Source organism: Carassius carassius, chromosome 7, assembly GCF_963082965.1.
Source record: "Carassius carassius chromosome 7, fCarCar2.1, whole genome shotgun sequence".
Classification (NCBI taxonomy): domain Eukaryota; kingdom Metazoa; phylum Chordata; class Actinopteri; order Cypriniformes; family Cyprinidae; genus Carassius; species Carassius carassius.
In genome coordinates this window covers 8,068,813-8,082,397 of record NC_081761.1, presented here as the reverse complement: position 1 = coordinate 8,082,397, position 13,585 = coordinate 8,068,813, and the positions used below count along the sequence as shown (strand labels likewise).

General features: G+C 37.1%; 1 protein-coding gene across 3 annotated transcripts; it reads right to left on the bottom strand.

Moving 5' to 3' along the window:
- Window positions 1-2,240: 2,240 nt before the first annotated feature.
- Window positions 2,241-13,274, bottom strand: LOC132143480 (clathrin light chain A-like). 3 transcript variants are annotated; one of them, XM_059553720.1, is made up of 6 exons: window positions 12,992-13,273; window positions 11,037-11,065; window positions 7,760-7,877; window positions 7,553-7,664; window positions 5,350-5,403; window positions 2,241-2,959 (listed from the first exon to the last, which is right to left on the bottom strand). In XM_059553720.1, the coding sequence occupies exons 1-6, from the start codon at window positions 13,176-13,178 to the stop codon at window positions 2,788-2,790; spliced, it is 672 nt and encodes a 223-aa protein (XP_059409703.1). In that variant the 5' UTR covers window positions 13,179-13,273; the 3' UTR covers window positions 2,241-2,787. The 3 variants fall into 3 exon arrangements, with proteins under 3 accessions (XP_059409703.1, XP_059409704.1, XP_059409706.1); XM_059553723.1 differs by lacking the exon at window positions 2,241-2,959 and adding an exon at window positions 3,701-4,075 and having other exon boundaries at window positions 12,992-13,274; XM_059553721.1 differs by lacking the exon at window positions 5,350-5,403 and having other exon boundaries at window positions 12,992-13,265.
- Window positions 13,275-13,585: the final 311 nt, after the last annotated feature.

The following is a 13,585-nucleotide window of genomic DNA, read 5'->3' as shown; positions in this document are numbered from 1 at the left end:
CAAAGAATCCTCTCAGAAAACTCTTAATTTAGCTTAAAAACTTTTACGTAGGAATCTTAGCTTAAGAGCGATTCGGTACCGATGTGAGAGCAACTCTGAGTAAGGAAAAGACAAAAACTTTCATCTTAGTGAGGAGGCGGGGTTGACCCCGTTGCTATGTATGACACAATCTTTTGAAAACTGATTGGTTGTCCAAGAAGGAAAAAAAAAGTGATTTTAAGTATAGGGTCTATTCTAATTCTCACTTTGAATTTACATGCGTAATTTTCCTATTTGACCGTTCTCTCTTACACACACACACACATTATATGTGTTTATGAATCCTTTTTTATTTACCATGCTTTTAATTTCCTATAAGGTATTTGATTGGCTTAGAATGATAAAAATTGTTCCACTCTTTCCAACTACAGTGATTGCTGTCCTATTTAAGTGGCGGTTTGAATGTTGGTTTTAATGTATCAAACATGGAATCAAAACCAAGAAGGGCGAGAAAGCCAAACTGGACAGAGGAACAGTGTTTACTGTTAGCCCAGTTAGTGGATGAACACAAGGTCATTCTTAAAGTAAAATTCGGGCCAGGTGTCACAGCAAGGGACAAGAAGCAGACATGGGAGCATATAGCACAAACTATTAACGGTTCATTTCCCCTGCTTGTGCGCACCTATAAGCCTGCTATATTCATAAATGCAGTTTTTTGAGCCTGCAAGGTGGGAATGTCCAGTGGAAACGAAATGAACTGCGATACAATAAGATGTTCTAAAAGTGCTGTAATTGTTTGTGTGATCACTCTGCTTACAGAAGGTTGTGACAGACCCAAATCATATCGTAATGTAGCGTCTTACGCTAAGTGAAATTGAAGTGACATTCAGCGAAGTGACATTAAGTGAAAGTGAAGTGACATTCAGCCAAGTATGATGACCCATACTCAGAATTTGTGCTCTGCATTTAACCCATCCGAAATGCACACACACACAGAGCAGTGAACACACACACACACACTGTGAGCACACACCCGGAGCAGTGGGCAGCCATTTATGCTGCGGCGCCCGGGGAGCAGTTGGGGGTTCGATGCCTTGCTCAAGGGCACCTAAGTCGTGGTATTGAAGGTGGAGAGAGAACTGTACATGCACTCCCCCCACCCACAATTCCTGCCGGCCCGGGACTCGAACTCACAACCTTTCGATTGGGAGTCCGACTCTCTAACCATTAGGCCACGACTTCCCATTAACTCACTGTCATCAATTGTCTGCAACACATTTCTTCTGCTTCTTCGTCTTTCTGCCATTTTCTCCTATGCTAAAGAAACTCTTAAGCCTCTTAAAAGTCCTCGTCTGTGCTCCTAACAACAAGTTTGACCTTAAGACCTCTTTTAAGGGTTAAGATGCTTTCTGAATTACTTTTTTCTGTACTAGGATTTTTACTTTAATTTTAAGATTAAACTCCCACATTTCTAAGAATTTTCTTAGAATTTTGTCACTAGGAGCTACTTTTTGCATTAAGATTCTTTATGAATACGGGCTCTGGAGTCTAGTAAAATGCTAGAATTAAAGTATTGAGAAAAATAAATGTGTTTTTTGCAAACAAAAAGAATCGCAAAAGAAAAAGTATTGAGAGAAAAAAATGAAGTTTTACAAACAAAGATAAAGAATTGCAAAACATAAATGAAACCGTGCGAAAGAAATGATTTTGCTATACATATTTTCCTTGGTCGTATCTACTCATTTATTTGCAACGCTGCTTTTATTTTGCGTCTCGCTTTGTGGCACTGTTTTGACGTGGGGGTGAAGTCAAGGGACGGGGGTGTGTACAACATGCCTCCCTGGAAGTGACGTCATCGGCCCATCATTCTCAAGCTCAAACTAAACTGAAACGCAAAATAAAATCAGCGTTGCCAATAAATGAGTAGATATGGCCATGGAAAATATGTTTGTAAAACATTTTTTTTCTCCCAATTCTTTATTTTTGTTGCAATTGTTTGCAACATTTATTTTTCTCAATGCTTTAATTTTCTTTTGCAAAACGTAATTTTTTAGCATATATAGGCGGCATTATTATAAAACATCTCGACTATGGTAACCATGGAGTAACACTCCAAACTAGGATTACATTTCAATATCTTAACGAGCAGTAATCAAATTAGTTCTTACATATACAAATAAATCTTTATCATTATATAAAGTATAAATTTTTTCTTTTCCAAAACAATGTAAACAACAATAAAAAAACGGCTTAACAAACACTTAACATTTCAAATGTGTTTAATCATACTGATACAGAATGGACATGAGGCGACATTCACTGGGGTACAGCTCAGTTCTTCAACAACTTGTGCCATAATCTCACAATGAAGTGTAGAGGACCAGTCTTATGTACATAGTTACACACACACACACACACAGGCTAATATCCACCATCTGTATACAACATACACAAGACATTTAGTAATGTATTCCCAAACAGTTTATGAGGGAAATGCATAGATTGATAGTGTCACAATGCCACAAACTGTCTCTACATGGAAAAATTAACATGGAGTTTGGTCCTTAAAATAGACACCAAAAATAAAAACAATCTGAACATTGTTATATATATATATGTATATATTTATAGATGAAATATATATATAAACATATAGATATAACCATATCATATTATTCTATAATATAATATAGATTATTTATATATGGAAATTGAAATCAAAGCCATTGGAATGAGACCACAAAAGAATCAATGTTGTGAATCCCACTGGCTGCTGGGACTTGGTTTTGAAGACTCCAGAGGCGGAGCTTAGCGAACGAGCGGGGCCTGTTTAAGAGAGATGAGGACTGAGCGCATGCGGGAGACGTCCTTGGCCTGCTTGCTAGACTTGGGGTTGAAATCGCAAAGGCGAGCCACGCGCTCCCATTCCGTGCCGGGACTGTTCTCATCCAGCTCGGACACCATGGCTTCCTCAGCCGCCCTGCGGATGAGAGATCACAATCAGCTTGGGACAGAAACTGGAAACACTCTCAGACACATGCCACTTAAGCACACAACCGCTGACCTCCTGACTGTTTACATGAGGAAAAACTAGAGATATTGACAGGACTGAAAAATTACATTCCAGCAAACTCGCAGGTTTTTGAAATTGCGTTTACCAAAAATTGGTTCAAATGTTTCCGGAGGTTCTTCTTTCGGAGGTAAGAGGCAAGTGTACCAAAGCAGCTCTGTGTCTGGGTGAAACTCAATGGATTTTCCATCCAACAAGAATACATTCATAAAGGCATTCTTCAGGTGACCACATCCAAAACAGATGGTAGTTTGAGCATCATGCCCCCAACCCACCATTACCAGAACTAGTCTTGATCTTGAAGGCAGGAAAAGGTTCCAGAACAGCCACAATCAAATTTTGCAGCGATTCAGTTGGTTAAAACAATTTGTTGTACTTTGAAAGTCCTTATATTGTGGGACATTCCTCATCTCTTGACAGTCCGAGGAATGTCAAGGAATAGTGTACACTAATGAGCCTGACTTCAACGTAGCGACTGACAGGCCAATTAGCTTATTTTAACCACTAAATCTGTGTGCAGAGGCTGTGAGTGCCATGCGTTGGCAGTAACTAAAAGCGGGGCCTTCTGCTGAGCTTGGGGGAAGTAAACCAAGTTTCTGGCAAGCCAAAAGCTAAAGAGCTCTTAACATTAAAAAAATGTATTCCTGTTTCCTCCCGGCCCGTTACAAACCCTTTCTGCTGCCGAGGACTCAGTCCAGTAGAGTTGCATTAGCCTCTCCACTATCACACAATATACACAGCAAAATGGGTATGAAAAGCCAATGAGGTAAATCACGGTCACAATCAACTACATCAACTCACAGGACTAATGCACCAACACATCACCACAAAAGGACATCCAGAATCGTATTTTTAGCAGAAACATGTTGATAATAAAAACAGCAATTCATTGGTGTATAAATTTGCCATAAATGGTGTTTGTTCCCTGAACATATTTGATTGTCTTTTCTTTATATTTGGTTTTTGTACTTTTTTTTTTTTTTACTTAACTGGTCTAGGTGGTAGCAAGGATGGTTAAAGTGAGTGCTTAAAGGTGCATAGAGAAAAGAAAAACAAGGAGAAACAGATCACAAGTCAGATATATAGAAAACCAAAAGAAATGAGATTTATGCAGATGACCAAAGCAGGCATGCACTGTTCAAAACCCAAGTCATCTTAGGAGTGTTTCTAAGTGCGCTTAGCTTGCAGCCGTCATTGATGTATGCACCGCTCATGGAGTTCAGCGATCTCAACTGGCACTTCAGTTGAGAGACATTTACCAAGCAAAAGAAAAGCAGCTAATGTTTATAATAGTTCTGCAGAAAAGGCAGAAGAGTTAAGAGGTCCATGATGAGGGCTGCAGAACTAAGAGTATTACAGTTCTAGTCTGGGACAGCTTTGCTCAACCTAGGCACACCGTATTCTAAAATATTACATCTAAGGGAAGCAACTAGGTGTCCGGCCGAAGTACGAACCATGGGATATAGGTGCACCAAGTCTCGGTTTATAATAAAAAAAATAAAATAAAATCAACTAAACATTTGACCATGTTGAGATTGTAATCAGCCAACAAATGGAAGTCAGTAACAAAATGAATTGACAGTCTTGCCAACCAATAATGTAATATTAAGAGATCAATAAATAAATTAAAAAGTTTAAAGTGATAATAAAACAATTATTTAGAAAGCAAAAGATGTTGAACTTTGATAACATTAAAATAAATTATATATACATATATATATTTTTTTTTTTACAAAAATCGCACCACTGGCTGGTTTATTTATTTATTTATTGACTGGCAGACACATAGTTGCTTAGAAATTCACTAGTGCTGTATTACACAGACGCTACTACTGCACTAAATATAACTACTATAATAAATAACTCAATTAAATGCTAGACAATAAATAACATTGACTAATTTATACAAATGTTTATACATCTTAAATATCAAAAAAATGCAGACATTGGTGACAAATGCATAAACAAACAACAACAAAAATGTTTACTTTTGTAAATTATCAAGAAAAATTAACAAGAAAAAAAGTGACAAATGAGAAAAGACGACGGATATAAAACATGCAACAAACATGAGGGAAGGGCAAAAATAAATTGTCAACATGCATAGTGTGCAGAATTACTGGTCCAATTAGTAAAAAAATAAAAATTAATTAAAAAAAAAAAACTTTTTTCAAATGAAGTTAACCAAAAGTTTGGTTAGAAATGTTTATGAGTAACATGGGGAGAAGAAAAATTGAGATGCAGGAAGATGAGTTACTGAAATGCATGATAAAAGAAAGGATGTTAGTTTAGCAACATACACATAACCAATCAGATCAGCGAAGGGTTGTTTGAAGAAATCCTCATCCAGCACCCTGGGAGTCCCAGAGGAGAGCAGCGAAGCAGGAGAGAACAGAGAGAGTGGTAAAAAGGAGAAAAATAACACTCATACAGAGCCAAAACACACTGCAGTGTTACCATACCAGTGTTAAGACCAGGCCAAGAACATAAAAATAGACAACACGGCACACGAGAGACAAACAGGACACATAGAAACAAGGAATTCACAGTCAGAGGAATTTGGACAGCTTTACAGAAAGAGGAAATAAAGTCAATTCAAACACTTCACTGAAGCAGAAAGAGCCTTCCATTGAGCTCCTTATTCCATTCTAATAGCTAAATACAACATCTGGTGGCAATCAGAGATACAGTAACTACTTGGGATTGAATGAGGCATGATCATGTGAGCAAAACACTGCAGAAGCTTCCAAGGCTTCTTCACTGTCCTCTCATATCATTATAGTCACAACATCATAAATGGTTAGACTAAATAACAGGAATGCTCACTCAAAAATGATCCTCACTTTTATGTTGTGAATGTTTGAGCCAGGGCTTGAAAATGAAAAAAAAAATTAATTGGTTCACTCAGCAGAATCGAGATTTTAACGTTTCTGTTCTGTGTTCCTCTGATATTATTACCATTCCAAAACTGTTTCAGGTGGAAGAAATACTGGTTAATAACATTATTTTTTTAAAACAATATTCTTTGCCTATAATTTGCCTAATAATAATAATAATAATAAAGTATAGTGTTTTCTTTACTCAAAAAGACAAGGAAAATAAAGAGATTTAACGCTTAGTCACAGCAAATACAGCATCATCTTTTCTAGATTTGGGCCAAATGTAATCTACTAAAAAAAAAAAATATTATATATATATATATATATATATAAAAACAATTCTATAAACACTTTAAAGACATCAAACTATTTTTAAGATATTTAAAAATGTTTGCTGCAAAAAAAACCACTTGTATAAGATTGCGTTTTGAGAGTTAAAAAAAAAAAAAAAAAAAAAAAAACCTTTTGTGTTTCTTTGCTTGACATTGTTTCTATGGAACTATCTACAGCTCGTATTCATGGAGCAACGACAAAAACTTTGAAAACCTGGAGTGTTAACTTTGACATTGTTAAATCTTTTGTATCTTCTTTTTGATGTATAATTTATTTTGAATTTGTGTATAATTTGATTTAGTTGGTTATCTATTTATTTATTTTTAAATTTTTTGTGCTTGAGTATTGCACTTTGAACTTTTCGCCACTGCAGTGTCTTGTTTCTCTCGGCACAGTGTGGGTCTGCCTGGTGGGTTGGTGGGTGGGGGGTATGGCCGCAGTCTAGATTGGTGTCTCATATTTTGTATTGTACTGAAATGTCTGCTTAATAAAAACAATTGTTCACAAAAAAATATATTGATAATTTACTGAAAATAAATAAATGACTTTTGAAACCGTTTAACTGATTGTTAATCGGTCAAAATTTGCTAATACAGTTTTGCTGCATTTATGCACACTCAGAAACCGGTGACTGTGAACGAATCAGCAGAGCTTGTACAAGCTTTTGTCATCGTTGAATCTTTCTCAGACATTTGGCCATTTCAAATTTTCAATTCTGTTCGCAACTATAAAATTTTATTTCGTTTCTGGTTCTGTTCCTGTCAAAATTTCGTTCATTTCCGGTTTTCATTTTCGTTCCTTGAACCAGTTCAGAGCCCTGGTTTGAGCCACTATTTAATATACAGAAAATTGAGGCTGGGTAAATTACAAGTATTTTTGAGTGATCTATTCTTTAATGGAACAGTTCACCCAAAATTGAAAACTTGCTAGAAGTTTATTCTTGATTATAGAATCGCATTTTGGCCAAAAGCAACAGTTTAAAGATAAAATGCAGACTGGAGTCATGTGGATTATTGTGATGTTTTTATCAGCTGTTTGGACTCATTTTGACGGCACCCATTCACTGCAGAGGATCCATTGATGAGAAGATACAAACTCCATTTTTCATTTTTGAGTAAACTATTCCTTTACGGAAAAAAACGTTTCCCCTTGAACACACTTAACCAGCATAAACCTCGATGACGAGTACGATGGAGAAGCCATACACTTTCTAGTGCTTTTGTAACCAAAACAGCAAGAGACAAACTAGGCCTCTTCTATAGACTTCAGCTGCTTGAATAGTGCTGTGTACCTGTTGTTGACTTTGGTCTTCTCCAGTTGCTCGTTCTGCCTTGTGTGCCACTCCTCCAGCTCCAGCTTCGCTTTCTCCTTCCACTCTGCCTCCTGCTTACGGGAGTTAGCATCTGAAAAACAGCAGAGGGAACATCTGTCAGCCCTAAATGAACCTTACAGTTTTAATACTTCTTAAGGAGAACATTAACGTCTATGCTCAAGTTACCAAGTTGCTCCAGCCTCTCACGCTGCTCCTCTCTCCACTTCCTCAAGCTCTCCGGCTCTGCCTGCAATCGGTCAACACTGGAGATGGCTGCATACACGTCTGAAGGACCGTTACTCTCCTACAGAACACAAACAGCAAAAAGCAGGAGTCCAAACCATACAATCTCAGTATAATATTTAGTTGATGCAATTCTTTAAAAGCATCGACTCATTTAAGTGATTCTTCATTATTTTAAAGGGGTCATATAATGCGATTTCAAGTTTTCCTTTCTCTTCTGAGTGTTACAAGCTGTAAGTGAATAGAGACAGACATGGTGTTATATTTTTAGGCGGCACGATACAACGCAACACATAAAAAGACAGTTCAAGTCATTATTAGGGATGCACCGAAATGAAAATTCATGGCCAAAGCCGAACAAAACTAAACACTGCGCCGAAGGTCAAATACCAAACATGTTTTTTCACATCCCCCATGTAGGCCTATTTTGCCATTTTTTTCACCATTGCATTAATTAAATTGCAGAAATGTGCTTTTTACTGTTTTGTCCTGCTTTTGAAATAAATAAATAAATAAATTACAAAACAACAATTTCACAAAATTTACTTAACACTGAACATACCAAAAAAGCAGTTTAACTTAATTTACAAGTTAGTAAAATAATATTTTTTGCCCATTTTTTTTTTACTTGAATCAGGCATGTAATTTTTACTGTACAAATAAAGGCAGCCTTGCTGAGTAGTAGAGACTTCTTTTAAAACATTAGAATATATTACAGATCCCAATTTGAACACTATGTCTGAATGTTATAATAAATGTATTAAATAGCTGTTGTAGGGTAATTATTATTATCATTACTATTGTCTTTTTTATTTTACAGATATATTGTTTAATTACAATACTGTCATTTCTGAATGTCAATGGAGCTGTTGCTTTTTCTCAGCTTTTATTTTGGCAGAAACCTGCAGAAAGATCTCAGTGCTTGTTGCCAACAGCATGCAGATTTCTAAAATTAAAAAAAATGTTACGGCGCAATTGATGAGTAAAGGCTGATTTATACTTCTGCGTCAGACATGCGGCATAGCCTCTATGCCGTAGGATGTGCGTCAGTTTTCATTTATACTTCTGCGTCGACATGCAGTACATGACCGCTAGTTAAACCGCTATTCTGCAGTGTCCAAGGGCATGTTGCTTGTGTGACCTGCAGACCACGTCAAAAGCTGAAGAAGGAGCAGCTTGTCGGAAAACCATCATCCTTGATGGCGGCAAATAAATATCAAAGAACAGATAATTGATTTAAAACTACAAAAAAAAAAAAAAAGATGACAACGGAAAAACAGAAGATGCCATTATTTCAATCTCCACAAGGACTTGTACCATGGCAGAACAACTGTTTTTCACGGACAAAGTGATGTAATGCTACATTTTATAATAAATAAGACACTTGTTCTTTGCTTTGTTTTATTTTGTAACATTAAAATATATTAAAGTGCAAAACACACAAACTGAGGGAGGGGTACTAGCAGACCAATCACACTTTTTTGGAGAGGTACATGTTAGAATACGCCGCAGCCTTCACGTACTACACACAACCTACGGCATAGCTATGGCGTAATTTTGACGCAGAAGTAGAAATCAGCCTTAACAAGTACAGCTCAGTTTTTCCTGGAACATTGGACTTTGAACTCTGGTGCCACGAGTTCATGCAGCGCTGTCAGAATACATGCAATTTGTGCGTACATTAGAAAATAAAACATTCTGCAGTTTATTTACTAATCGTTTGATGTAATTTCACGATTTCAAATCATCAAACAGTAACCTAACCACCAGCATCAGCCACCTCTTCTCATCAGAGACGTGATGCAGCACTAAACTGTCCATCGCTGTCGGTGCTACGCGCTTGTAATGATTTCTGCGTCTTTCTCCGATTTTAAATACTGTCACACTGCCGACATGTTTGTTGCATTAGTGATTGCCTCTATTTGTTCGCGTTAGTCATTGTTCGGTACATTCAGCCTTTTTTGCTTAATCGGCCGAACACAGAAATAGATTTTTTTTTGCCTATTTTCGGCCCGAATAATTTCAAATAATTGCCAAATATTCAGTGCATCCCTAGTCATTATAATCCGTAATTATGTCCCCACTAGATGCACAAACTGCCTCGTTTGTAATGGGTTTTAATGTTTTTGTCTCGTCGCTTCGGGACACACGGCATCAAAGTATAGTGAGTGGCATAACATTTCCGTCACATGCTTGAGATATTTGGCAAATCACAACGCACTGGATAGCTGGCCAATTACAGCACACCTCTTTTCAGACCTATGAGCTTTGTAGAAATAGACACGTTTTTAAAAGACGGGGCAGATTTGAAAGATGTACTACTCTTATCTGTATGACCAAAAATGACCTTATCTGTATGACCAAAAATGACCTCTTATCTGTATGACCAAAAATGACCTCTTATCTGTATGACCAAAAATGACGGAGTATTTTAAGTGAGCGCACCGGCGCCTCCATCGGTGCTGCAGTGATTGTGTAAGCGTTTAGCTTCCACACAGACATATTTCTCTAGGTTAACATTAGATTGAGCAGCCATGTAAAGTTGCTAATACTTACATATTTCAGATGGTAAGCCATATTTATGGTGGATGAATGATGTCCTGACAGATATACTGTATTACTAAAGACCAGCCATTATCAATCTGTGTGACTTGGAAAATGGGGATTTTTTTTTCTGCCGACTAACAATCAGTCGACTATCAGGGATCAGCCCTACTTATTTGATACATTTGAAGATGGTTTTCCTAAAAAATGATGTGTCTATATATATATATATATATATATATGATCAAGTAAACCCAAGTTGCTTTAATCTTAATCTTGAAATCTTAAATAAAAAATAAAAAAAAAGTTAAAATTATCCTTATGTTTACTTTAGGCTTAATTTTTTTTTTTTTATAATAATTTTTCATCATGTTTAGAAATTAATTTAGAAATTCATATACCAAAGTATAGGATTAATACATTAATCTAACATTGTCTTAATATACACAACTATTTAGAACCAGTGCTTGAAAGGAACCAAAGGTTTAAAGCTAGTCTAGATTTAGTTTTTTGTTCTGCGTTTATGCACACTGCATTTCCTATCATCTGTATTATAAATACATTCAAGACAATTCTATCTAAAAAAAAAAATTTATATATACAACTCCTATGTAATATTTTTTAAATTGTGCTCAGAGTTTGATGGAACACAAGAAAGAAGCCATCAAAGTCTTACCCCGTGCAGATCTCCATTCAATGCTCCACCTGCCAAGATAAAAGAGAGAGAACATGGATGTCTTAAAAATAGTCAGTGTTCGGTCAATTTTCCATGTATCGCATACAAACCATCAGTATGATTCACCCTCAGTCATTAGACAAAGGCTATATAGCCTTCCTGTAGCTCAAACAGTAGAGCATGCCGCTAACAAATGAAGGCTGTGGGTTTAATTCCCAGGGAATACATGAAACTCAAAAATTAAATGCAAACGAAAGACACTTTGGATAAAGGCCTCCGTCAAAAACAGTAAAAAAAAAGTTCTTTTGCAATAACGTATAGTCCATGACAAAGCATTATTTTAGTGGTGAATTGTGGGACAGGATATACAGTCTTTCCTCCTGCTGAAGTTTTTGTTTTTGCTGGCTTCTTTTCCTTTCTTCCTGAAGAAATACATACTAAGCATACAATTAATAAAAGATGACATGTTTTCAGCAAATGAAAATCCATTTTTAACCTAAGCCTGAAGTTTAGTATTTAGGCCTGACTGTTTTTCTGCAGACTGTACTGCATTGTACCTCCAAGACTGTTGTCTTCAATCATTCTAGACAGAAGTCAGACTGTGCCTTTTTGCCAGTGAAACAACATCCCCATCATCATTTATTCAAAACTTTCGGCCAAAGCAACATTCAAGCCAACAGCCAGTAAAAAGGGAACACTAGACGCTTGTGTAGATTGATAATGTATGGTGTGATTACAAACCAAAGAAAAGACCACCAAAACACTATAATTTCAGTCTGTCTATGGTATAAAATTAATTTGAAAAGGTGTAATTATAGTTTAAGTAACTGTAGAGATTAAATCAGCTGTGAGATACTTGTGATGGAAATGTATGCCTTGAAACCTAGTGAGCTGCCTAACTAAAAAGACCAACTGTGAACGTATGAACCATTAAATATGAACCCCTTAAGCAACTCGTTTTGGAAAAAAAAGTATCTGCCAAATGTTTAAGTGTTTTTTGGGCACCAAAGACACTCTAGAATCTTTAGAACAAAACCTTTTGACCATCATAACGGAGGTCAAATCGATCATTTATGTATGGCCATTCGAATTTCGAACATTCAAATCGAATATTTATTCCATTACAGATTCGTTTGAAATGATCGAATCCATAATTTATAACATGACAGGCGAGTTCGAGTCAATCATTTCTGGACATTACAAGCACGTTCTGTTATGAATAATATTTCTGGCCATCAAATGTGTGTTCACATTTTGTTTCCGACGCGGTCAAAATAGGCATCTCAATACGTCAATACACAGCAGTGGTCCGGTCATAACCAAATCTAAAAGATGCCTGGACACTTCAATATAAATGTAATAGGAACTACTTTTTCTCTCTCTCTCTCTTTCTCACACACACACAGCCTTTCGTCCAAAGGTCATTAGCGTTATATAATAAAAACTCCATCAACGTTCAAGGATCTGGAACTTTGCTGTTACAACCAGTACGTTGACGGTAACTTACTACAGTAATCAATCGACACAAAAATCGGTAAATCTGTGTTCAAAGAGACAATTAACGTTATCTCTTTTGAACACGAATAAATTTGCAATAAAACCGTTAAATGAACGGTCTAACGTTACCAGAGGAAAGAGCGGAGCTAACGACAGATAACGCCATTTTCCTTCTTCCTTTAATTAACATTAACGATCCATTAAGTAAAACGTTAGGACATTTAAATGGCTGTTTAAACACGTTTTTTGGTAGTGAGATCTATATAAACAGCACAACGCGTATTATTTATACACATCGCGTTACCTCAGAGCTCTGAATGAAGGCTAACGTAGCTGGCTGGCTAACGAGCGACTTGAACAGTTATTTGCTTGGGTGTCTGACTGATCGCTTCTAAGATTATAAAGAGAGCACTTTTTGTTTGTTTTTTTTTATTCTTATCGATGTCATGTGAACCCACCGTCGGGGTCTTGGCTCAGAGATGAAGGCACTTCTCCGCTGTCCAGGATGCTGAAGCCCTCGTCATTCTCGATGCCCGCGATTTCACTCTCCTGCTGGGCCAGAAACGCTGCCGCCGGGTCCTCGTCTGCCCCCACACCGTTTCCTGCGCTTCCTTGAGGGGCACTGAGCATATCAAAATCGTCCATGGCTCGCTAAATGTGTTTGGAGTGCGAACAAATGAAAACACAAACCACTCTACTGCCTTCCTCGTCGACGGCTCCAATGTCAGTGAGGGAGGTGCTTAAGAGAGAACGGCTGCGAAGGAAATGGCGCTCAACCAATCAGTGTTGTGCATTTTTGATGAGCAGTTCTGTTGTCCATTCAAATGGCGAGGAGTTGAGTAGCCGGCCAATAAAATGACTAAACCGTGGCTGTGCAAGTCCCGTGATCACCAGCGTGCCCTGATAGGGCGTTGCAACAATATGGGATTGCATACGTATCAATCTATAATGAATATAAACAGGACTTGTCATGAAACACTGACAGCGTAGTGCCCCTCACTGAAAGAAACAAGCTGGTCTTTGAAGGTCAACTGAAAGCTAGATTTGTGTAT